The sequence below is a fragment of the Pleurodeles waltl genome, chromosome 1_2 (assembly GCF_031143425.1).
Source record: "Pleurodeles waltl isolate 20211129_DDA chromosome 1_2, aPleWal1.hap1.20221129, whole genome shotgun sequence".
Classification (NCBI taxonomy): domain Eukaryota; kingdom Metazoa; phylum Chordata; class Amphibia; order Caudata; family Salamandridae; genus Pleurodeles; species Pleurodeles waltl.
The window spans coordinates 96,732,111-96,759,513 of NC_090437.1; the positions used below are offsets into that span (position 1 = coordinate 96,732,111).

General features: G+C 43.6%; 1 protein-coding gene across 1 annotated transcript in view; it reads left to right on the forward strand.

Annotated features, from left to right (window-relative positions):
• Positions 1-27,403, forward strand: part of LOC138297135 (neuronal acetylcholine receptor subunit alpha-7-like) — a 2,137,462-nt gene that overhangs the window by 1,339,754 nt on the left and 770,305 nt on the right. Inside the window, exon 5 of the mRNA XM_069236631.1 lies at positions 20,981-21,060. Coding sequence (XP_069092732.1) covers positions 20,981-21,060 — 80 coding nt within the window. The remainder of the gene's footprint in view (positions 1-20,980; positions 21,061-27,403) is intronic.

The following is a 27,403-nucleotide window of genomic DNA, read 5'->3' on the forward strand; positions in this document are numbered from 1 at the left end:
TCTTGACATCTTGTGCTTCAGACGACATAACCCCAGTCACTCTATTTTCCTTCGCTCCCTAGTTTATATTCTGCCCTGCCTTCAATGTAAGAACACTGCTTCTCTTCTTGCACTGATTTAACCTGACAGATCTTCTTCTTTTAAAGCACTTAAATATTTATACTTGTTTGCCGTGACCCAAAGAATGTCTTTCAAATCCATATGCCTAGTCTTCAGTCTACCAAACCACAGGGCCGATGTATCCTAAGTGAAGGTTCTGTTGCGACCTATTTTCCCATACCTTGAGTTCTTCTTCCGCCTACCTCTTGATCATCCCAATGTATAATTGGTCGACGTCAGGTGGGCAGGGTTTTCTGTTTTAGCTGTTAAACAGTGTAACTCCCTGCAGAAGCTCCCGAGGGCTCACTGCCAGCAAATGTCCTTTTATAAGCGATTAAAACCCTGGTTGGTCCCATGTTGTCAACCCTCTGTGCTTGACTCATCTCTGATCCTACTTAATATCTAGTCCCAGGACACATTTTATGCAATTGCATGCTTTATGAAAAATTAACATAACAACATATTATGACATAACACAACAGAACACAACACAACATACATAAACATCTGATTGAGGAATGAAAGGTTTGAGAAGTCAAGTCTGAATTGGTGTTGGGCACTCTTTGTTGTACCATGTATTTGTGTATGAATGTTCAGGCTCTTGTTGAAGAGGATCCAGAGAGATTTGGTGCATTTAATGGTTTTGAGTTTGCAGTTGAGTACATTTAGGGATTTCAGCCAGCCTTGGACAAGGGGTGAAATATTAGAGGGAGGGGATGAGTAGGAATTCTATGTTCAGCAGGTTCAGTTTCAGGTGGTTGAATTATAATAACCGGCCATATATGACCTTTAGAATTTGGTTTAAAATGAGAATATCATCTGGAGACTAAACTTTTAGATATAGCTGTGTATCATCATCATAAAGGTGGAAAGCAAGTTTTGAGTGTTTTGGGGGGACACGCCTGCAGCTTTGCTCCAGCCAGGGGCATTGATTGTGCTTTTCTCTGTGCTTCAATCTGGGGTGGGACTTCATACCCCAGAGTTCATCAGCGCAAGGGGAGAAGGGAACCTGTTACTAACACACTCAAAAGTGCACAGCTACCCCCGTAGCGTGGGATGGGCCTGCAACTTTGGTCCAGCCAGGAGCCTTGATTGTGTTCTTCCCTGCACTTCCATCTGGGGCGGGACTTTTCCCCCCCCAGAGTTCATCAGTGCAAGGGGAGGAGGGAACCTGTCACTAACGCACTGAAAAGTGCACAGCTGTCCCCACAGCGTGGGACGTGTCTGCAACTTTGTTCCCGCTAGGGGCCTTGATTGTGTTCTTCCCTGCACTTCCTTCTGGGATGGGACGTTGTGCCCCGGAGTTCATCAGTGGAAGGGGAGGGGGGAACATGTCACTAACCTGCTCAAAAGTTCACACCTGCCCCCGCAGTGCGGTTTGCAGATGTAATGCGCCCGGACACTGCCTGGTCCAAGACGTGCCCTTCTTAGCCTGTCATTGACTGTCAGAGGCTGGGCCGGGCCTACCCTTTCGGTCCTGTTCCGATTACCTTCTCAGAAAATTTGACGATACATGTAAGTTTGAACCTAATTTCTGCAACCTTTTATTGAAAATAATACATGCCCTTAGGCAACATGGGTAAAAGGAAGGCAAATTTGGTGAATACTTCAGATACTCAGCACCTGCACATACACCATTGTACAACCATTGATAGCATCCTGCTGAGGGCAGTGAACCTAGTGACTAATGAAATAAAACTCGCTGGGCTGCATCTTTCACTAACCACAGAAGATCTTGCCTTGTCACATATACAATATATTACCACATCTGTTTCAAATGTCACCCCTACTAGCGATGTCACCACACCATATGGGATTGAGTTACCTTCCAATGGGAACTTGGGTGAGTATGCCATGGATTGTTTGACTGTTCATGACCCAACTCATTATGCTACTACCTCTCAAAAGTACTACCGGAACGCTGGCCCTTCATCAAAGCATAGGAAAAAAGTGCCTAAACAAATACTGATTAAAAGCAGGCAACCAACAGATATGCACAGAAACTGTGAACAAGATCCAGCTCCACCTCTGACAGTTGGCCCCTGGAATGGTTTAAAAACATATATTAGTGACCTCCTCATGTCCAAATTGTCCCCTGCTTATGATCGGCTTTCATCCATTGAGTCTAAATTATGCCAAATCACTGAATCTGTAGAAAGTGGTATTAATATCCTAGATAAAGGTCCCTACACTCAAGCTAATAATCTCCTCCCTCAACAGATCACTACAGCCTCAGCAGTGCAACTATCTAAAGCTACTACACAGTCACTTGAAACCTTTAGGAGAATACACAATGGTGGGGGGACTGACACCTTCGTCATGGCTGATAACCCTAAAAGGGGCATCAAATTATCTGTTCCCTCACACATCCCTGCATTATATGATAGGCCGTTAACCTCTGCGCATCCTCCTGAGACCCATGGTGGCAATAGCTCTGTAAGTCAGATCCCCTTACCTGTGATAAATCTCCCTTCAGCTTCTTTCCCATTCTTTGTAATTCTAACAAATGTACCCCAATTACCACTAGGCTAATTTGAATCTCAAGAGTCCCTTAGGAACAAGGTGATGTTTTGGTTAAAAAGATCTGTTATTTGCCAGTTGGACTTAAGTAAAGAAATTATGCTTGTGTGAAGAGTTGATAGCATTGGGCCTATAGCAAAAACCGATCCAGGAGATACTGTTATTAGGAATGCCTACAGCCCAACTGTTGCAGGCGATATTTTGGCCCAAGCAAGACATAGTAGGATGAAACACAGCGTTCTGAAAATATTGTGTTAGGCTACGTTTACGGGCATTTGCAACATGCTCCTTCAAGGGAATAACTGGTCTAGGGCTACTAGTAATGTACACCATGCCTTGTATAAATCTTGCTTTACTGCTCAGAAATAAGTTTATGCCTCTGACTAACATTGAGGAAAATGATTGAATTTCTGTAGGAAAGACCATTCAGGCACCAAATCTACCTAGCTCAGGAGCACACGAGTTGGCATCAGTAGTACACCCCCCCCAACAGTTTGATTCATGTACGGATGTACCGAGTATGGTTGAGGGAATATCCTTATTAACGTGGAGTGCAGCTGAGATTGCCCAAAAGCTTCATAATAAGGATTGGTTGTCTTTTGTCGAGGGATTTGATGTGATCTGCTGCCAGGAAATGTGGGCTTTTGAAACAGCAGACTTGAATGGGTTTACGACTTACTGTTTACCTGCTACTCCGTCCAATGCTGGAAGAGGGAAAGGACTCACCACTTTTGTGGCTTGTACCATTAGCAATCTGGAAGTGGAAATTCTAGCCTCCAGGCCATGCTTCCAAATTTTAAATCTGCATTGGTCTAACCAGTTTAATGTTCTTTTAAATAATTTTTACTCTAACTTTTTTAAACACATCCAATAGATATCATAGGTGAACGAAGGGATTTAATTACAGATTCTGTAAAAAAAAGGGCTGGGTATCACAAAAATCCTATGGGTGGGGAATTTTAATATTACTAGGTGTACACTAGATGGGGAAAGTATATGTGATTTTGTTAATATACAGGGTGAGGAGACAGGTCATTGTGTACATTTGATATGTCGGTAATCCCTGAACTAGCTGATTTTATCCCACAATCTGACCTTCCCATCTGTTCTTCAATCACATCGGAAAGAGCTCTTTCCTACATTTACAGGAAGAGGCAAGGGAAGTGTTATAGATTTTGTTTACCTCTTTTGCGATCTAGAAGAATATTTTGTGAGCTATGAGGTGGGTTCATTCCCATATAGCGATCACAAACCTATCATTTAAAATTTTAAATTTCCTCCCCACAGTGTTTTGCCTGATAATATTACACCCCAAGCTGATTATTCTGCCAGCCAAGGGGCCCAGCTTGGATGGGGTACCCTTGATCCAAAAACGTTCATAGAGAACTTGATTATTTCAAATTGAAATGAGATTTTGGGCTGTCTCTCCATGCTAGATGACCTGGGGTCAATTTTGAACAGTTTTTCAGGGATTTGTAGGGCCGTTTCCAGCAGACTCAACTTGGACAAACCACATAAAGATAATAATTGCCTCTCATAGTTCAACCCTGAGTGTACCATTGCAATCACAACTTATGAAAGCGCATATTAGGGCGCTTGTATGAGAAGATCTTATCAGAGCAGTGCAGCTAAAAGACTGCAGGCTTTTCTGGGAGGTGGTTAGCCGCCCTTTTTTTCGAACAAATCCATCCCCAAAGATAGGTTGTCACATCCCAGAGTTATAGTGGGTCAATCATTATTCTCTAGTTTTTAACCCAGACAAACAAGGAACCCAAGTAATTGGGGGTAACAGATGGGGCTTTTGCCCAATAAATGATCAATGGATTGCTGATCTTGTAGTCCATCCCTCTGTAAGAGAAGCCATATTGACTGCCTCAAACGGGAAGGGCTGAGGGCCTGATGGGGTCCCAACTGAACTTGTTCAAAACTAATGTTGAACTTTGGACTCCATTGGTAGCAAACATGCTGGGGGCAGCACTGGAAGGAGACCTAATTGATTCATGGAGAGACTCTATAATTATACAATTTCTAAAAAAAAAGGCAGTATTCACGCACCCACCTGTTACCGTCCAATATCGCTAATAGATTTGACAGCCAAAATACTAGGCTGTGTTCTTCTAGGCAAATTAGTGATCTGGGCCAAGTCTAATTCCTTTTCTCCTCCAGTCCAGTATGGGCTGGGAACTGTGGCACAAACCCTTAATCTTATTCTTATTACAGGCAAATACTTCAGGGCAAGGAGGAGGACCATGCACATGGCATTCATGGACCTATCCTGTTCCCTTGACTTAGTGGATAGGGGCCTATTATGGGACATGATGGAACAGGCTGGTTTTGACCTCCTCCGCTTGCTCTTATAAGACCTTTGCATTGTAACAATATAACTAGAGTATGAAACACACAACCTGGTGGTTGTTCTGTGCCAATAAGGGTTATAAGAAGGGTCAGACAAGGCTGTATTTTAGCCTCATTCCTCTTTCTTTTCTATATTAATTCCTTGGATTCAGTTTTAAAACCATGCAGTAAAAATGTACCCAGAATTGTGTCTCATGTGGTACCGATATTGCTATACGCAGATGATGTTGTCCATTTAGATCGGACAGCTAATGGTTTACAGAAACTTTTAAATGGTTGTAACAATTTTATGCTTGGTCTTAAACTTAATGTGAGCCAACAAAAATCCTTTGTGATGTCATGTGGCCACAGACATATTAAATCTAAACTTTTTGCATATGGGGTACCCCTTCAAGAAAGTGTCCTCATTTAATTATTTAGGAGTTTTATTGGACGTCAACGGACAGTGAGATAGGCTAATGACCCAAAATGGAAGCGGCCAGCAAAGCAATATTTAGATTTGCAAAAACAGTAGGTCAGAAGCCAATTCAGGAGATGCTCCAGCTATACAAGAGCAAATGATTAGCAGTAGGCACCTATTGAGCCTATTGGGCCGATGTGTAGGATTATGCCTTTCTAGGGAATCTCTAAGTTGTTGAAAACAGATTTTTGTGTAGGTTTTAGCTGTTCCGAAAACCACTGCAAGTTTGATCACACACATAGAACTGGGCCCAGATTTTATTGGAGACCAAGCCAGTCTGACCCCAGTCCTTTTATGGTTAATGATATGGAACACCTCAAGGGCTGTTTTCACAATTAGTAATAGTTGATTGCCTAAACTTAGATAACATGAATGCCATTCCATGGTTGGTGTATGTTAAGAACATCTTCCGCAACCTGGGCCTTAAGTCATTTTTTTGACAACCGTGGAAACATTCATTGTGCAGCAAAAGAGGAAGTCAAAAGGGCTTGTAGAGCTTTTAGAGAAGAGGCCAGATTTGAAAAAGTATTGGATCTTCTGTCTGTTTTCAGATATGTGCAGATTTCCGTATATGTAGGACTATAGCCTTATCTAGGCTGGCTAAGCGATTCTAAGTACATGTTTTACCTCATTAGATTAAGACTTAGCACAATCCACTTTCTTTTGGCTTTTCCCATAGCTTGTACTTGGCTTGCCTCTCTCCCTTGTTGTCCATGCGATGTGGCTACAGCTCAAAGCACTATGCACTTTATGCTCTTTTGCACATTGTATGATTCTCCCAGACTCCGCTTTTTGTGTCCAATCCTTTTAAATACGCATTTTGTATCTCATAAAGAAGGGCTTATATATCTGCAAAGTTTATCCTCCATTGAAGTATTACTGCTGTTCGTATTGTATTACTGCTGCAATTAAACTAATGAAAAATTATGCACTTTAACAGTTGGTCAGATTTTAATTGTTTAACAAGCACTATTTTAGACTGTTTTCTAAAGGCCTTTATTCCATTTATTACTTGTTTTGTTTTAATAGGTAATTACTCAATGTGCTTAATGATGTTTCTATTGGTGACTCAGACTATCCCTGTCAGCTTAGTGGACCCTTTTTTGAGGTGTTTGATGCTAGGTTGCTGTTGTAGTACAATCAAGTTATTGTTTTTATCAAGGCCTGGAGTCTGTTATTGCACTTTAAAAATGTTAATGTATTTTCTGATTGATTGACTATTGATGTATTTTTATGTAAAAATGTAGTCGAATAAAAATAATTTGTCTGTCTGAGTGTTTTAGAATTGTGATTAGGGGTTCCCTGTACAGGTTAAAGAAAGCTGGGGATACCTTCGAACCTTGCAAGTTTACTTGAAAGAAAGGAGTGTGGTTTGATAAGGTCCGTTTCAGTTCAAATTGTTGGGATCAGTTGATTAGGTGTAAGAAGAATCAGCGTAAGGCCCATATTTATAGTCTGGGTTGTGCCGGATTTGCGTAATTTATTTTGGCGCAAATTTAACTCCATATTTATACTTTGGCTTAGAGTGTGCGCCATTCTTTGTACGTGAAAACCTACCTTGCGCTAATCGCATGCAAGGTAGGCGTTCCCATGAAAAAAATTACTCTAAGGCATGTGCGCCTTATTTATCCTCTGTCGTCAAAATGACACACAGGAGGAGGTGGGCCTTAAAACCTGGTTCCCAGCCGGATGGGCGCCGTTTTTTAACGTCTGGGTCAGGGCAGGCGGTAGGGGACCTGTGTGCTCATTTCCATGGTGGGAAACCATGGAAGCAGTCCACCGGTTCCCTTCCCTGCACCCAGGGACACCCCATGCCGCCCTCATCCACCCCTGGAGGACACACGGCTGGTGCATTGGAATGGCGTTAGCCAGCGGTAAGCTTTTTGACACAAATCTGCGCTAGCGCTGATTTGCGTCAAAAAGTATAAATATGGGCCTAAGAGTCTTGACAATGATTTGCGAAATGACTGTTTCTGTACCTATCTAAAATATCTAGTAGTTTGTTGTTATCAAACTATTGCCTGAATTGAGCAGAGATACAGCTTTCTAGAACCTTTGTTTGGAACAGGAGTTTCGTCATTGAAAGAAAATGACCGATTTTGAATTCATGCTCATTAGTGTTGATTTGTCTTGTGTCTATGATCCATTGTTTTAGTCTATGGTCTTGGCCTTATTTTAATTATCTTTCAGAGGTGAGATTGAAAAGAATGATATATTGGTCAGAACATTCAATTGGTAGGATGGAGTCAATCAAAGGGATCCATCCCTTCTTGTATACCTAAAAGGTTAGGAGGCCTGGGCAAAATTTATTTGAATTAAACTGGACTAATTGAAGTGATTTTGGTAATTATGTGTTACTCTTTTGAGACAAAATTACTAAAAAATATGCAATTATGCCTGTTTGCGTAATTATGAGCACTTGCCACAAAAATCCTACTACAGAAGCAAAAGAATGATGAATTTAGCAAGTGCGAGCAGCCACTGGCTGCTACTGCTCTCATTCTGTTGCATTCAGGGCTATTTTTGTAGCACAAAATGCATCCTCAAGAGTGTAGTTTGCCCTAAGAAAACAGTTTTAAATGCTGGATTATGCTCTTTGCATTATGTTGCATAATCTTTCTTAATATTGTTGCAATTTCATATCATTCGCTACAGCAAGTTATGGGAATTACGCCTGCCATAATCAAGAGTTCATCTTTACATATGGGGTGAATTTGTGCATAGTTTTGGTAGGTCAGTGTTACTTGGGATTAAGCTACGTTGGTTACCTGAGAGTCTTCAGGGTCGCTCCAGCGAAGGATGAATTCTCCTACAAAGATGTAATTGGAGGAGTCAGATTGCTCCTGGATGAGATTAATTAATTGTTCAGTGAATACATGGTTGTCTCCTGGTGAGTGGGAAAGAAGGAGTATCTTGGAGGATTGGACTGTGTTTGATGTTAGCACAATATTGCACCTTTCAATGTATGCTCTTGGGAATATATTATTCCATTTAATCACAAATGGCATAGTCCAATAACCTGCATTCTTTTAGTGTTGGAATCATCAGACTAATAATGTTTCCGTTTTTAACCTCTGGGATTACTCAAACTGTAGCAAACTGATTGCAGGAGTGCATCAACTGTGATTGAATATGTACTTGAAGTTGGATTTAGGGCCCCCACTACACCCTCCTCCGGTACGTTTTTAGAGGAGAAGTAGTTTGTCCATATCAGCAATATTTCCCTGTGCCACACTGACAGATTTACCACCTGATGAAAAGTGTGCATGTGGAATAAGTATTAAGAGGGCATAGTAGTTGTTGAAGCCGGAAACCAGGATCACTTCCTATGATGTTTATGAATCTCAGAAAAGTGAGAATTCTAATCCAAGCGTAGGAGTAGGACAACTGGAGTAGCGTTACGACATTTTCAAACAACAAATTGTGAGTAGTACCCAATAGTTTTTTGTAAAAGTCGGGGCCTCAGAATATTTTTACAATCTATTTTCTTTACTTTGTAGGCACTTTGTGCATTCACTTATTTAGAGATTATTCTCAATTGTACCAAACATATATATTTCAAGGAGCCCTGTTCACTAAAGTTCTCACACATATTAGGTGCCTCCTGTACAGACGCAAGGTGAGCCCCCAAAGGGCAACCTCTTTTGGGATCCCCCACCTTTATACTGAGGTGGACATTCTTCAACTCCCCTCAACCAAGCCCTGTCTGGTGGCAGCTGATTTGTAGAGTTTTTGAGGCGACCACCTGCACCAATGGGAGGTACATGAAGGTCTCCCCATATAAATTTAAATCTGCAGACTTTTCGCAACAGAGGCCATTTATTTATTATTTATCTTTTTTTTATTAAATGTAATGTTTGTAAACAAAAAGTATAGCTTGTGACCTTCATGAACAGCAGTGTGTGTGAATAATGATAAGGGAATACAAACATTGACCAAATGGCCAAATTAAGATTATCGAAACCTGTTCATCAACAACAATACACATGGAATTCTCAGTCTGGAGGATGCACAACCTCTTCACCCACCTCTTCCTCCCATTCTTCCCTTTTTTCAGGTAATCTGGAATGAACACGTTCTCACTGGAGAGGTCCCGCAGGGTTCAACCTGACCCCTTGTACTTAGCAACTCATGGTGTTCCAAACTCCATTCAGAGGAGGTAAAATAGACAGCAGTCTTATTGTTTTGTTCCTTTAAATTATAAAGATAGATTTCTAATGATTGGAGACTGGTCGGCTGCTGTCTGTCTTCTTTTCGGTATATAAGGAGGAGCTGCCCTGCTAGTCATTGAATTGCTTTGGAATATTGGCCTGCAAGAATCCCTTGTCCCTTCACTCTGGACCTAAGCCAAGGCAAGCTGAAGCAGTGCCCCTGCACTCCTGCTGCTGCTTTTTCCGGTATAAAAGACTCAACAAACCACAAGTAGTCCTAAAGTTACAAAGAGCCTGAAGGGGGCATGTGCTCTCTTTACCCATCAGCAATAACTGGATACAGGCTACTTTACATTTGACCTTGAGAGCATCAAATGTTTAAAAACATGCTGAGTGACTCGGCCGCCATACCAACGACAGATGTGGGTAGCCCAAAAGATGAACCTTGCAAGTATTTATGTTGGTGGGTACGCAGCCTGGCAAACACACTAGCCTGCACCAACTTTTATTATTGTTACAAATTGATCACAGTCACAGCAGCTCAGCAGTTGATTGTCTCACCAGCGAACCTGATATATCAACCTTTGTTGTCTACTCTGACCCCTATACGCACCTGGCCTTTTGCCACCTCAAAGCTGGCACACGTGATGTTGGTGTACCTTCACTGTACTCCTGCATATGTGTTATAATGCTGAGACATTATCAGCTTGCCTTACAGGTGTCACTGATACTGTTGCTGTGGTACTTACTATTCACTATTTTAAAATAATATTCATGAGCATATTGGTTTGCTAACACCTCAAAGTAACTTAAGATGTAGTAAGCATCTCGTTTTGGTAGGAATATACATTCAAATCTCTATTTGGTCAACTGTGACCATATCCATTGGTGTTTCTAAACACTTAGGTTTCTGAACTCTGGATATGTATACGTATTGCATTGCATAGCCACTTTGACATTCTGTTTGCAGATTGTTCTGTACACATTTCATGTTTTGCAAACACCAGAACATTATAACTTTTCATATACATTATATAAGGTTTGTTAGACCTGCCATCCTTGTTGTGGGCTTCCCCCAAACTATTTGCCTTCACCCCTGCTATTTTGCTGAATTAGTTTTGTTGACTTTTGTACTCTGTGCACTTTACCACTGCTAACCAGTGCTAAAGTGCTTGTACGCTCTCTCTAAAACGTGGTACAATTGGCTTACACCTGATTGGCACAGTTAATTTACTTATAAACTCCTAGTATACTATACTACAGAGCATCCAGGGCCTCTAAATTAAGTGCTATTAGTGGACCTGTAGCACTAGTTGTGCCACCAACTGAAGTAGCACTTTGAAACTTGTCTCAGGCCTGCCACTGTAGCCTCTAGTGTGGGTCTAAACTGCCATTTCTATATGGCAAAATAAAGCTTTAGCTAAGGCCAAACCGCTCTTTTTAATACATATAAATCATCCTTAAGTTAGGCCTTAAAGGCCTTGCGGGCAGGGTGCATTCTATTTAAAAAGTAGGACATGTAGGCTTAGGTTTTGCATGTCCTGTTATGGAAAACTCATAAATTCGTTTTTCCCTACTGTAAGGCCTATCTCTCCCATTGGATAACATTGGGTTACCTAATTACTTTTAATAAGTGTCAACTTTTGTTTGGGAGTGCTAGTGCTTTAAGCATTGGTCTCATTCAATGTGTCAAAGGCTTTGAGGAAGGCCTCTGTCCAGATCACCTTCTTGAGCTGCTTTTTAGAGGCCTTCTCAGTCATGGGGGCAACAACTGTGCCATAGCCCTGCACAAACCTCCTGTAATATCCAGCGAGGCTTAAAATAGCCCTCACCTCAGTATTAGTCTTGAGGGGATTCCAAAGCTAGAATAGTGGGAAACTTGGCTTGGAGAGGCTGCACCTTGCCCCCACCCACTTGCTGTTCCACGTAGACCACAGGTCCCTGTCATATCTGGAACTTGCTGGCCCTGATAGTCAGGCCTGCTTGCTACAGGGCCTGAAACACTTCCTCAAGGTGGAACTGGTGGTCCACTCAGCTGGAAATGAAAACTGCAATTTCATCCTCATAGACAACACTGAAAGCCTCCATCCCAGCCGGGACTCTGTTGACCAACCTCTGGAAAGTGGCAGGGGCATTCTTTATCCCAAAGGGCATTAACCAAAACTGGAAGTGACCCTCTGGGGTGAAGAATGTAACCCTTTCCTTAGCCCACTCAGTTGGGGAAATCTGCAAGTACCCAGAACAAAAGTACTTCGGAACTTGGCAGCTCCCAACCTATCTATGAGCTCAGGAAACAGGGTGAGCATCAGTCCTAGGACTGAGTTGAGCCCTCTATAATCCGTACAGAACTGGAGTGCTGAGGCGTTTCCGGTGGGGCAGCTTTGGGTACCTGCACCACTGGAATGGACCAAGGACTGTTGGAGTGCTTAATCCCTACTATCTGAATTATCTTGGACACCCCTTCCTTGAAGCTGACTATCACCTTGTCAACAACAGGCTTTATTTTTAACAGATATGCTGTCCCAGTATCTATGTCGCGGGTACACAAATAGTTGAGCACAGGGGTTAGTGACAATAGAGAGGCAAACTGCTCCAGCAAGTAGCAGCATTCTCTGCTAATATGAGGTCAGGGTCGGGAGAGGTTGACACCTATCATTGACCCATTCTGCTCTTTGGATGCTAGGAGGACAGGCGGATGTTCACTTTCCTCCTCCACTCCATCATCTGTAGCCAGGAACATTGTAACCCCGGATCTCTTATAATGGGGCTTGAGGCAATTGGTATTCAGAATCCGTAAGGACCCTTAACTCTACCTTCTCAGGAATCTTCCCTCAAAATTTCTTCTAAGTCTGTAGGTAAGCCAAAAGAGGATCCAAAACTTTTGACTTTGCCCAGGTAGCACGAGCAGATACAGTTGGTGCTTTGGTCTTGTAGGTGATATTATGCATTGAAAGTTTTAAACATTTGCATTTCTGGTTTGTTTTACTGATTGGATATAGCTCGTTCTGGTGTTTGTTTGTTCAGTAAATTGTACTCTGTTTTTCTAAATTTGTTTGGTATTTTTTCTGTGTTGTTGCTTTATTAGTGTTTGTGTGCTTAAAATACTTTTCACATTGCCTCTACGGCTTTTGTGCCAAGCTACCATAGTATTCACATCCTAAATTTAATGTATCCTTGACTTTTCATTAAATGCGTTGTGCACACACAATTCTCGCCTGGACATTAATACTTCATTGTTGCTTGGAATATCATGATGTAATGTATTCAGACTTGTCCCATGCATCATATGTTGAATAATGTCTTCGACTATTCACCTACATCTACCTAGAGAACCAAGGATGCTTACATGCCCCCAACACCTTTCATTGCAGATTGGGTACCAGGAGTGATGACTTGCTCTCATGTAGGTAATTTGCAGAGTGGATTAACTTGGAATGCATTGTTTTCATAAAGAGTAATGCGATGCTTACTGAGCAGATTCATAAAAATCATAATTGTTTCATTGAAACTGTGTAAAATAAATAAATATAACAGCTCAAGAAAGCTAAACAGGACTGAAACCTAGCCAACTTATAAATCAGTTCCTTGTGTTAAAATGCTAACGTAAACAGCCTAAAATGATGGTTTTGCCTCCAAAGATTAATTTTCCTTCAATTATCATCCTATTACATGTCTTTAATGTAGGGAGTTCTAGCACTAAAAACTTGTATTTGGAATTTGTATTTGACATTAGTAGATTGAGCTGTTGCCCAAAGGCCTGGCACTGAAAAATAAAATCTCAGACTGGATAGAAAAATAAACAAAAGATAGCAGAAGAGCCAAGATTAAAGAGATTTCTGACTGGGGATCATTTTCAGCTGCTTAGGAAGACTATTCATCATAGAAGGTGCTAGCACTGAGTAAGGTGACCACGTAACTCATGATCACTACGAGCACAGTCTTCCCCTACCTAAATAGTTGCATCTCCTTCCACCAACCACCCAGACACATCTGCTGCGCAGAACTACTCGCACACATCCTGTGCGTACACAGAACCAGATCGGAAGGATGAGCATTCTCTTACGTCGCTCCTAGCAAATGGAATGAACTCCCACTCCACCAGAGAGAGCTTCCTCCTCCTTTCTTTGAATTCCGCACGCTGAGCGCTGAAGACCTAACTTTCATTGGCAGGGCTAGTCACACAAACCTGCTCAATGCCAGGATACCTTCACGGCTGATAATGTGCTTTATAAATACGCATAACCCATAACAAAGTAACAGTCCTGAAAATGTCATCTACAGGTCATCATTTTCAGATTTGTTAATCTGGTTAGTTCAACAAAAGCCAAGCAAGCCTACAAAACCAAGAATGCTTTAGATTATCACATGAAAACCCATGACTGTAAAAAGTACTGGTATTGACCTGGAGGGAGGTGTTCACCCTAGCACCGAGATGAGCTTCACAGAACCTTGAAATACAAAGCCAGAAAGTTTTCAAAGTTTGCAGTGTCTTATCGAGAAGCTATGTGTTTAGGCGTTTTGCTATAAAAATATGCACCTTACCATATTTGGCACAGTGCACCATGCACAAAGTTTTGAAAAATAACTTGTTGATGAACGAGAAGCCAGTGTAAGGTTTTCAACTATGTAGTAGCTGCACTAAAATGAGACACTCCCACGATCAAATGTGCAGCCTCATTTTGGATGGATTGCAATCACTGGTTATGGAGAGGTATCTCTACACGGATTATAATAAAATATAAAGTCACAGCAAGCTTCTCAACATGGTCTGAAGGAAAAAATAGCTGTTAAAGGATATATGTCAGCGGTTCCCAACCAGTGGTCCGGGGACCCCAGGGGGTCTGCAAAGCCTCCTCAGGAGGTCTGGGACTGCTTAGAAAATTAAATAATATTAACAGATTAGGTCCCCAGCTTTCAGTAATGACTAAGTAGGGGGGGTTCCAATAATGATTCAGTGGGAGTCCCCAGGTTCCTGAAATGATAACGTGGAGGTCCACAGATGTCTAAAGGTTGGGAACCACTGATATATGTTGTTCCTTTTGCTCGAGGCTATCTTATCACCTTCCTTGCTTGGCAGTTTTGTCAGAGTCTTTGCATGTTAGGATCAAATACAATCACGACCTGGTACTTGAAGCTCTTATTTAGAAACCATTTTGAGAAAGCCACCATTTCTCGTTTAGGGTATAAGGCTCTTCTGGGGTGCTTTTTACACTTTCACTGGAAATAGATGTTTTGGTTATTTTTTTCTCCACTTTCTCTCCACGGTGGAGCATGAAAGATCTACTGATCCTACTTTAGTTTGATGATTTATTAAATATGTGAACCCTAGCTGTGGCGGTTGATTGAGGCACAAATTCAAGCATAGAGCTCATGCCAATACAAGCGCACCATGACAAGAAGTGTTAAGAGCACTTGAGCTAGTCAGTCCCCTCAGGATATTGCGGCATGGAATTGGATATTTTGTGGCACAGAAATGTAAATTTTATGGCACACTAATGCATTTTTTGTGGCAATTTTGCAGCATTTGTTTTTTTGGGCAACTATGGGTTATTCATATTTATGAGTTGTGATTTAAGTTTAAAGCAATAGTCTCCAATCTAAATTACCTGCCAAGTGCTCACTAATAACACCTTCAGTCAGTGTTGTCTTTTTAAGCAAAAACACCTTGTGTGTTGAAATTGTACAGTGTCTTCAGTCGCATGAGGTCTGAAGAGGATTTTGCAAGCTCCTGCGGAGTTCACTCCTGAAGATAAGATAGTATTCCATGCCACTGGCTTCACAGAATACGTCCACCCACATCTTTGGCATCCAGAAGTTTCTCTAGATTCCTGGTTCAGATCTGATAGCACAGCAGAGGTGGTGGAAAACAAGGGACTGCCTGTCAGACAGTAGAATACATCTGCATGATAAAGTTACTGTTTTTGGATGGACAAGTGGGGCTGCAGTCAAAATGTATTTAGTTTTCAGTTAACATTCCTTTCTGCTAATTTCTTTTTTGTGACCAAAGTACTGGTGTTTTAAATGGGGTATCTAGCTGGCAGGGTTTTGCACCCTGCCCAAGTAAGGACTCTCACTCTAGTCAGGGTAAGGGAGCCACACAGCTAAGATAATCCCTGCTCACCCCCTTGGAAACTTGGCACGAGTAGTCAGGCTTATCTCAGAAGCAATGTATAAAGTATTTGTACACACACACACACACACAGTGGAAACACCACAAAAGTACTCCATAACAGTTTAGAAAAATAGCCAACATTTATCTAAATAAACCAAGACCAAAGCAACAATAATCCAACATTCACAAGTAAAGATATGATTTTTTAAAGATTAAGGGCCTGATTCTAACTTTGGAGGACGGTGTCAAACCGTCCCAAAAGTGGCGGATATACCACCTACCGTATTACGAGTCCATTATATCCTATGGAACTCGTAATACGGTAGGTGGTATATCCGCCACTTTTGGGACGGTTTAACACCGTCCTCCAAAGTTAGAATCAGGCCCTAAATGTAGTATAGCTCCAACTGTGGCTATCATGGGGTCTTGACTGAGTCATTCCCAACAGTCTGATACTACTTGTGGGGGAGTGCGGGCCTGTCATGAAGTCGCACTGACCCTAGGTACAGTACATTGGAAAATGATGAGGAAACAAATATGTTGCACAGAGTCGAGGAGATGAGGCTTTGCTGGAGATGGTGTGGCGTCAGTTCTTTACTGCTACCGGGAAGTTGAGGTGTGGTTCCTTACTGATAGGCAGGGGAGGTGTTGACACGTGGGTTCCTTATGACAATGCAGGATCAATGAATCCAGCAGGTCAAGATGCCAAGCAACACTTTTTCAGTGTCGCAATTACACCGCAGGGCCACAGGTGTGCAATGGAGTCGGTCTCAAGTGTCATGGATGTCGGTGACACACCACTCGTGACTCACCTGTGGCATGACTACGGAGGAGCTGCAGTGGAATTGGACCTGATTGAGTCAGTTGTTGCGCCCAGTGGGGACCATGGCTCTGGTGCAGGCAGTGGCGTTGAGTCCGACAGGGGCACTGATTCCAGAGTTGCTCTGGAGTTGATGTGCTTGGTTTCTTCTTGGTTGGACCAGAACTCACTCCCAAAGGCCCAGGAACTGCATTTGGCACCACTTGGCAAGTCAGGACGCTCAGAAAGAGAGCCCAGGTGCTGGCAGATGACGTCTTTAATGTCTCTGAGATTTCTTTAAATGTATCTGGCCTCATGGAGCCCTCATTTGCTACAGACCGTGCTCTTAAATTTGAATTTCTCACAGTCTGAGCATTCTCGCCAAAAGTCAACAGCTTCACAAAGACCTAGTCCAACACCTATCCAACGACATGGGGTCCTCTTCCACCACATCCTGCTGCCTTACCCTACTGAGGATGTTTGACTTCCATTTCAGAGACTATGGCCGAATGTAAATCTTGCAACTAGGTCTATCCTGCTTTAGGTATCCAACCCACATTCCATCACAGTCAGCCTTAACTTGTGCCTATGTAGCGGTCAAGTGCTACCACATGACTGCCATTGATGGGTAACACTTTTTGACTGTATTTTCATATTTAAGTTTTATAAACTCATAACTCCAGTTTCCCATATTTTTTGCTGTTTCTGTGTTATAGTATTTATTAAAAGGTACTCTATTTTTATAAATTGGTTTCAGATTTTTCTTGGTTTGTGGGTTGTCTTTAGTTCTGTTTTGGTGCTGCATGAACACTTTACACTTTGCTTTAAAGTTAAGCCTTTTCATCATCTGCTACAGCTACCAGGGGGTTGAGCTCAGGTTAAGTTAGTGACTTTGGGCCAGATGTAGGTACATTCTGAATTGCGACCCGCAAATTGCGAGTCAGACTGACTCGCAATTTGCGAGTCGCAATTTAGAATGTTGGATGGTGTCCCTGACACTATCTGCGATTCGCAGGGGGGTCGCAAAGGCCCACCTCATGAATACTCATGAGGTGCATCACATTGAGAATCTCAGCACTCACAGGGATGGTGGCCTGCTGGAAACCACCATGCCTGTGACTGCTTTTAAATAAAGCAGTTTTTTTTTGTAATGCAGCCTGTTTTCCTTAAAGGAAAACGAGATGCATTACACAACAAAAAAATTAAACATTTTCATTTCATTTTTTCAGATCAGGTGACTGCCTGCTCTGGAAAAATGTTTTTAATACCCCATGGTTTCCCCTTCCCTTTTGCGAATGGGTTAGCACCCATTTGAAATGGGTGCTAACTCCGATTGTTGTGCGACCGCGTTCGCTGTCACAAAACAATGCAACATCACGCTGCGACTCGCAATTAGGAAGGGAACACCCCTTCCTAATTGCGACACGCAGTCCCGTTTTGCGATTCGGTAACCAGGTTTCAGAATCGTAAAATGGGGTTGGGGCACCGCGATGTGCTTTTTGCACGTCGCAAACAGCAAAATACGCTGTTTGCAACGTGCAAAAAGTTTACTACATCTGGCCCTTCATTTCTTCACGCTGACAAAGTTTATGGCCATTATTTGAGGTGGTTAGCTCTCAACTGTGCAGTTCTTTTTATATCGACGGGTAGCTATTCAATTTGTGTAGCTATCCATATGTTCTTTAAATAGGAGAGGCCACTCTCAGCAATAGGGGAATTGATGCTGCTTGGTAGATGTCTACCCTGTCTCAGTTTTGAGCCCTTCACCGGTCCACACATATACTACCTTCCATCCTCACAAAATACTCAGATCCACCCATCCCCCTTCTAGCTCAATTCCCATCTGGTCTGCCAGAACCCCTCCACTGTTTTTCCTGACCTTGCCGCACTACCGCAGGCTACCCTGCTGTATATAGCCCGCACTGCACTCCATTGCATCCCCTCTTCCAGATTGTCTCAGTTACCCTCTCCAGCACCTACTGATATTTTATGAGGGAAGTGCAGCCTAGGTCTACCGTTTCTTACCATTTTCAGCAGATCATTATTGTCCCTCGCAGAGAAATCCTGAAGTTAATAATAGTCGACAGAAAGGAAGTACGTTTGACCCACCTTTCCATCCACCATTAACTGCACTACAAGGACACTCGATGGAACAGCAATCTAGGAAGGTTGTGTTATGCCCATGGGACATTTGAGGGTGGTGAAGAGGGCAGCCTAAACAGTTGTAAACTATACAGATCAGATGTACAAAAATGCAGTTTTGCATTTCTTAAATAGTGACTTCATAGCAATCGCTATTTAAGAAATGCAGAATGCTATGTACAGAGATAAAAAGTAGGAATCGCTATTAGGAAATTGATATTAAGAAATCCCAATGCATTTTTGTCAATGGTCGATTTTGCATTTCATAAATAGTGATTTCTTATTAAGAAATTGCTATTTAGGAAATGCAAAACCAGGGATGGCAAATGACAAAAGGCCTCTCTTGGTCCACCCAAAAAATAGGGGGCACCTGTAGAGCACACACATGCCTAAGGGGCATGTGTGTGCTCTATTGCAAAAATCTTTTAAAGCACCTTCGGGTTCTTTTTTTAAATTGCACCTGGTTACCACCGACTTCAAGTCAGTGGTAATTGCATCTCCTAAATGCCTAAGTAGCATTTAGAAAATGCTTTGTACATCAGAATAGGAATCACAAATAGGAAATCCCTATTTGCAATTTCTTATTCTGGGAATCGCGCATTGCGATTTCTAAAGGGTAGAAATCACAATTTGCGATTCCTCAAAGGCCTTTGTACATTAGAAAAGGCCGTTTTGCATTTCTTAACAGCCTGAAATACCGATTGAGACAAAAGGGCTTTGTACATCTGGCCCTACATCACTGTGCTTGCAAAGGTAAATATGCTCACACCCCTAAATCCATTCCCTCATGTACACATCCTGCTCACTTAACCATCATAGGGGACTCTGAGGTAGTTACGGATGTTTTCTCCAAAAAAGTAATGGAAAACAAAATGGCTCCCCTAAACTTTGACCACCCGCCACAAATCACCTCATAGCCTGATTAGGGCCTCCCCTATTCAGAGAGGGCTTATGTTTGATGAGTACTCCTTTCTCTAGCAGAGTGTGGCATTCTGTTGGGAAACACACAGTTGTGTCAATGCTTAAAACACTGCGGATGAAAGAAACTGTGTGAGAGAAACAGGTTCACCAGAATGGTGAAATCGAGAGCGATGAGCTTCAGGAGTACTGAACAAGAGATCTTACACATTTGTAATATAATTTCCCTAACCTATGTATAATTCTTTACTTACACCTGTCTGGGAAGGTGCCCAATTACTCCGCATTTTGACAATCAAATGTAGAAATGGAAGGCATTTAATGGAAATTAGTTTTTTCCATGAACAAGAATAAACAAATTACTTTTTCAGTTTCTTCCGCAGTACAAAGGCTTCCTACTCACTGGATTAGGGAAAATTGAAGAACTCAAGGAAAGGATTTCAAATTCTAGATTTGTTTCAGACATTCCTCGATGTTTTTGTGTCAGCAGTGCAAAAGAAGTATAATTTTAAATGTCTAATCAATGTCACATATCCCAAAAAAGGAATAACTTTTTTTGTGGATTTGGGCACTAAAAAGAAATACATGTCACAAGCGTTTGTGGACATATTAAATCTGTTGACCTTCTGATTGCAACATATATTCTGGTGTTTTTTCCTGGATAAGGTATTCTTTCTGGTATTTGACAACAAAAAGTGACTTTAGACATTAGAAGTTTGGCAGTTGGAAAGCTCTGACTGCCAAACTCCCAGGGAAGAGGTAGCCCTCATACCAGCTGCCTCCCCCAGGTCATATTACGATGTTTCCACTGGGCTGACCGCCAGGAACATCAAATTGTAACGTTCTTACTGGTCAGACCTTAAGGGAGCTGAGGCCAATTCAGTAGCACTACAGCACCCTTGGAATGCACACTGTCTGTGAAGCTGACAGTGCACATTCTGAGGTGCTGGGCGGGGTGGCCCTAAACTGCCCATGCGAAAGGCGTGGGCAGTGCAGGGGCTACCTTGCGGCCCCCGGGACTGTGTTTCCGCCAGCCTTTCCATGGACTCGTGATCTGTACAGTGCCGCTGAGTTAGCGGCACCGTGGCTGACCACGAGTCCGACCGCTGTCAGCCTTTGGGTACCTTGTTCCCGGCAGAGACGACGGTCCCCTGGTGGTCTGACCGCCAGGGTTGTAATGTGGCAGTCGGACCACCTGGAGAGCAGCTGTCTGACCGTCACCCACGAGTCTATCGGTCCTTAGACCGCCAGACTTATATTGAGGCCAGAGTTTTTTCTGCACATTTGATTTACAAATAATTCCCAGTTTTGCATCATATTGCGATTCCCCGTAGGCTGTTTTATTAGTCTTGTTGACAATGGACAACGCTGCTGCAACTGTTGTACAGGATATAGTTATTAATGTTCTTTTATTTCTCTTCCAGTGCAGATGAACGCTTTGATGCAACTTTTCACACCAATGTCTTAGTGAATTCTTCTGGAGCTTGTCAATACATTCCGCCAGGTAAGGCACTCTTTCAATTGCCTTAGTAAAAATCCATAGTATTCTAACACCTTGACAGTAATCTGGGCCTACATGTGCTGCTACAGAATATTCTGGAATCAGATTATATGCTGATAGACTGTGGGACACAGTGTATTAATGAGCTAGACCATATCAAAGGTGTTATTAACTTGGAACGGATATTTCTTGTAAGTATGATTGGGTTGAACTGTTTCTCCAAAGCTTTGAAAAAGTGATTATGCAGATTGCGAAAGATATGTTCGCTCAACCTTTGTAACATCTTAGACTAGCTGAAATATTTTTGACAGTGGCGTAACAAAACCTAAGGGCCCCCCCCCTGAAAGGTAAGGTGAGGGGGAGCCTATTTTTTAGACTCCTATAGCCTTCGCCCACTGCCCAGCAACATACCACAATTTTTGGCAACCAATACTGTTGGAAATGGCTCTTTCTGCAGGGTTATCCCCAAAAGTTTTGTCTTCCTCGTTCTATTTTTCAGACCTTTTTGTTAGCTTTAGTACTCTGAGCACTTTACCACTGCTAATGAGTGCTAAAGTGCATGTGCTCTCTCCCCTAAAACAGGGTATGAGTGGCTTACACCTGTTTGGCATATTTATTTTACCTGTAAGTCCCTTGTAAAGTGGTATGCCATATACCCAGGCCCTATAAATTAAATGCTACGTGTGGGCCTGCAGCACTGATTGTGCTACCCAAAGAAGTAGCATTTCAAGCCTGTTTCAGGCCTGCCACTGCAAAGGCTGTGTGAGCAGTTTACTGTCACATTGACGTGGCATTTCAAACTACTTGCCAAGACCTAAACTGCCCTTTTACTACACCTAAGTCAACCCTAAGGTAGGCCCTAGGTAGCTCTATGGGCAGGATGCTGTGTAAGTAAAAGGTAGGACATGTACCTTAATGTTTTGCATTTCATTTTTCACATCTACGAGGGCTGCTCATCTTGCAGGTTAGCATTGGAAATTCCCTAATATACTTTTAAGTCATTCCTGATCTGAAATGAGTAGCACTGCCATGTTTCGTATGTTTAGAATGATAGTTAGAAATCCTGCTTACTGGTGTAGTTGGATTTTACATTACTGTTTTAGAAATGCCTCTTTTAGAAAGTGGGCATTTCTCTTTGCTTATAACTCTAGTGTTTTGCAGCCTGACTCCAATCCATGTCTAGGGCTGAGTGACAGTTACACTTTGTGCATACTTTCCAGACAGCCACAACACTGGAGATACATCTGCCTTCATCTGCATACTGATAGTCTTCCTGGGCTGGGAGAGGGAGAGGTCGTTCTCACCCTACATGTCAATACGTTGTGTCTTGCCATCACACAAAGGGTTGACTTACCCCTTACTAATGTTTGGACCCAGAGCTGGGTTTAGAGGACGTTGTGTTACACTTGAAAGTCTTCCTTTGAAGTCACCCCTTACATCAAAGACCGTTTTGAGTATATGTATAGGGACTCTGATACCAAGTTTAAGAGCTATTTTGAAGCTGGGACTGAACCTCTATCAGAAGGACTGCTAAGCTACTCAAGGGACTGACCTGGACTGCTCTTCTGCTGTTGCCCTGCTGCCCTGCTGCCTGCTGCTAGGTGGATGGCCTAAATGACTCACTGGATTGCTTTTCTGTTTGTTGCCCTGCTACTAGCTACTCCCTGTCTCTGTTCAGCCAAGGCACTGTGGTATTGTCAGGAGGAACCACCATTTGAATCACTTGCCGGTCGTGTGCTGGCCTGCCTGCCCATAAATCCCCCTCAAGTGTTCTCCAGAGAGCCCAGAGAATGGGAAGCACTGTTTATGGCTCCTTTCTTCTGTGAACCCAGCAAAATGGGGAGCGGTCTATTCTCTCTTAGCACATGAGGAGTGTTTTTTTTTCTCTTACCACTTGGGAAGCACTTCTGCACTTTCTACTGTCCCAAGTGTGCTGGCTGATGCGTGATGGGTGCTGGAAGCAGAGGAGACAGTGTGCACTGACATGCATTTTAGTTTTTCCCCCAGCGCTTGTTGAGCTGACTTGGACAAGCACGTGAGGAATGCTCCTCATTCTAAGGCAAGGAAGTGCCATCACAGGGCACCACTTCCCAGATAGGCACTCTTGGGTAACAAGCACAACCTTGAACCTGGCTTTTTGTGACTGCTGCACCCACTGCTCACTGTGAAAATCAGGAGCAGCGATGGTGCCCCAGACCCACCTGCTTCTCCAAGACGTATTTCAGCTCGGTTCCCTTTCCAATGAACGGTGCTGCTCATCGCACAGCTACCATGATTTCGGCAGGCGGGAGAGGCCAAGGGAGGTCCCCCGGTTACCTGCACTCGACCGACAACTACTCCATGCACTCGCGGGTAGCTGGCCTTGCCAATGAAGCATGCAGGTGACACAGTGAGGTCTTCTCACTGGAACTTGCAGTGTATGTGCCTTAGCCATTAGAAACTACTTTTGTGCTTTGTTTTGGGTTTTCACTCTGACCAAATACAGGTAGCCAGGTATATTTGTATTTAGTCTGTGGATAGTCTTTGTAGAGTTCTTATGACACAGAAAGGGTGCCCTACTTCTAGCCAAATTGGTGTGTTGGTGAGAGCAAAAGCTGATTTACTTGGAAAATATCCCCTATTGAGAAGGTTCTTAAACATGGCTAAATTATTCTGGAGAGTGTACTCTATTTAGGTGCTACTATTGGCAGACTACAAAAACCTCAAAGGGTGCAGAATGCGGCTGCTTGCTTACTTATAAACATCCGCAAACCCTCCTTGATGGGCCAGGCTCTTGCTAAGCTTCACTAGCTTCCATTGAGGAAGAGAGTGGCGTTAAAGCCCTCTGTTTTTCACAAAATATTTTTATGGGAAAGAATCCTCACTACTTACATACATCCTTTGATTCATGCCTATCACCCTAGCACAAGTCTCACATCTGCTGATGTGGCTTTAACGACAATTCCCCGAGCGAATATAGCATATAAGGTTCTTGGTCCCTAAACTGTGGAACTCTCTGACAGAAACATTTGGAATCTGCCTTCTGGAAAAAGTTAAAGACATGGTGGCTTCTTCAAGCCAATGTAGGTTAGAGGCTTGTAGCTTTTGATGTCTTGGTGGGCGAACCCTCCGCGCGGGGACACTCTGTTTAGAGTAGCCAGGTGCTTTATAAAACTTTTAACATAACATAACAACGATCTTTTCAGAGTTGAGGTGCCTGGTAGAGAACAAAATGACTACTGCCCTAAGCCTTGAAGATCAGGGAACCCTGAAGTAAATGGAACAAGGAAGAACCTAAAGTGTGCTTATGAACCTAGGGCAAGGCATTTCTACAAAGGAAAGTAGTGTAAGTGCTTTGAATGGCATGTGAACAGAATCTCAAAGATTTCAAGAAGATCAGCTTCTTACATGCGAGCAACTGCAGTGTGGCAAGGTAGGAAGAGAGGGAGGTTCAGCAATTTGAGCCAAAAGTGAGCCAGGGAATTGGGGAGGCAAATACAGACAGTGGTTCCCTGTAAGGAAATGCCTCCTTGACATAGTTACCCCCTAACTTTTTGCCTTTACTGATGCTAAGTTTTGATTGAAAGTGTGCTGAGACCCTGCTAACCAGGCCCCAGCACCAGTGTTCTTTCCCTAAACTGTACCATTGCTTCCACAATTGGCACAACCCTGGCACTCAGATAAGTCCCTTGTAACTGGTACCCCTAGTACCAAGGGCCCTGATGCCAGGGAAGGTCTCTAAGGGCTGCAGCATGTCTTATGCCTCCCTGGGGACCCCTCACTCAGCACATTCACACTGCCTCACAGCTTGTGTGTGCTGGTGAGGAGAAAAAGACTAATTCGACATGGCACTCCCCTCAGAGTGCTATGCCAACCTCACACTGCCTGTGGCATAGGTAAGTCACCCCTCTAGCAGGCCTTACAGCCCTAAGGCAGGGTGCACTGTACCACAGGTGAGGGCATATGTGCATGAGCACTATGCCCCTACAGTGTTTAAGCAAAACCTTAGACATTGTAAGTGTAGGGTAGCCATAAGAGTATATGGTCTGGGAGTTTGTCAAACATGAACTCCACAGTTCCATAATGGCTACACTGAAAACTGGAACGTTTGGTATCAAACTTCTCAACACAATAAATGCACACTGATGCCAGTGTGCAATTTATTACAACAAACACCCAGAGGGCATCTTAGAGATCCCCCCTGAATACCAACCCGACTTCTAGTGTAGGCTGACCAGTTTTTGCCAGCCTGCCACACACCAGACATGTTGCTGGCCACATGGGGAGAGTGCCTTTGTCACTCTGTGGCAAGGAACAAAGCCTGTACTAGGTGGCGGTGCTTCACACCTGGCGCTGGATGGAACTGTAACACCTGGCGCAGAGCCTCAAAGGCTCACCCCTTTTGTTACAGGGCCCCAGGGCATCCCAGCTAGTGGAAATACCCGACCCTCTGGCCACTGCCCCCACTTTTGGCGGCAAGGCTGGAGGAGATAATGAGAAAAACAAGGAGGAGTCACCCACCAGTGAGAGAGCCCCTAATGTGTCCTAAGCTGAGGTGACCCCTGCCTTTAGAAATCTTCCATCTTAGTTTTGGAGGATTCCCCCAATAGGATTAGGGATGTGCCCCCCTCCCCACAGGGAGGAGGCACAAAGAGGGTGTAGCCACCCTACAGGACAGTAGTCATTGGCTACTGCCCTCCCAGACCTAAACACACCCCTAAATCTAGTATTTAGGGGCACCCCAGAACCTAGGAAATCAGATTCCTGCAACCTGAAGAAACAAGAAGGACTGCTGACCTACAAGCCTGCAGAGAAGACGGACTGCTTTGGCCCCAGCCCTACTGGCCTGTCTCCTGATTCGAAAACCTGCAACCAGCGACGCATCCGACAGGGACCAGTGACCTCTGAAGCCTCAGAGGACTGCCCTGGACTAAAGGACCAAGAAACTCCCGTGACCAGCAGCCCTGCTCAAAACCAGCAACTTCTTTGCAGCAAAGAAGCAACTTTCAAAGACTTCACGTTTCCCTCCGGAAGCGGGAGACATCACACTCTGCACCCGACGCCCCCTGGCTCGAGATCCAGAGAACAAACACCACAGGGAGGACTTCCCAGCGACTGCGACCCTGTGAGTAGCCTGAGACGGCCCCCCTGGAGCCCCACAGCGACGCCTGCAGAGAGAATCCAGAGGCTCCCCTGACCGCGACTGCCTGTAACAAGGGACCCGACGCCTGGAACCAGCACTGCACCCGCAGCCCCCAGGACCTGAAGGAACCGAACCTCAGCGCAGGAGTGACCCCCAGGTGACCCTCTGCCTAGCCCAGGTGGTGGCTGTCCTGAGAAGCCCCCCTGTGCCTGCCTGCACCACTAGAGTGACCCCCGGGTCCCTCCATTGAATCCTACCTGAAAACCGAGCCTGCTTTGCACACTGCACCCGGCCGCCTCTGTGCCGCTGAGGGTGTGTTTTGTGTGCCTACTTGTGTCCCCCCCAGTGCTCTACAAAACCCCCCTGGTCTGCCCCCCGAAGACACGGGTTACTTACCTGCTGGCAAACTGGAACTGGATAACCCCTGTTCTCTATAGGCACCTATGTGTTTTGGGAACCTCTTTGACCTCTGCACCTGACCGGCCCTGAGCTGCTGGTGTGGTAACTTTGGGGTTGCTTTGAACCCCCAACAGTGGGCTGCCTAAGCCCAGGAACTGAGACTTGTAAGTGTCTTACTTACCTCACAACCTAACCTTTACTTACCCCCCCCCCCAGGAACTGTTGATTTTTGCACTGTGCCCACTTTTAAAATAGCTTTTTGCCATTTAACGAAGACTGTATATGATATTGCTTTTATTCAAAGTTCCTAACTTACCTTGCATTCTATGTGTTTACTTCAAATCTTGAACCTGTGGTTCCTAAAATAAACTAAGAAAATATATTTTTCTATATAAAAACCTACTGGCCTGGAGTAAGTCTTTGAGTGTGTGTTCCTCATTTATTGCCTGGGTGTGTACAACAAATGCTTAACACTACCCTCTGTTAAGCCTACTGCTCGGCCACACTACCACAAAATAGAGCATTAGAATTATCTAATTTTGCCACTATCGTGCCTCTAAGGGGAACCCTTGGACCTTGTGCACACTATTTCTTACTTTGACATAGTATATACAGAGCCAACTTCCTTTATTCCCTGATCTAGGTATGAAGAGATGATTCCCTAAGTCAGAACTCAGGGTGTTATGTGGAGACCACATAGTTAACCTGATTCTTTAATGGAAGGAGTTGTAAATCAAGACACAAAATGTGCATCAATAATGTAAGCCGAGAAGGGAACAGAATCAGAACACAAACGTTAAAATCCATGTATTGCAATAAAACTCA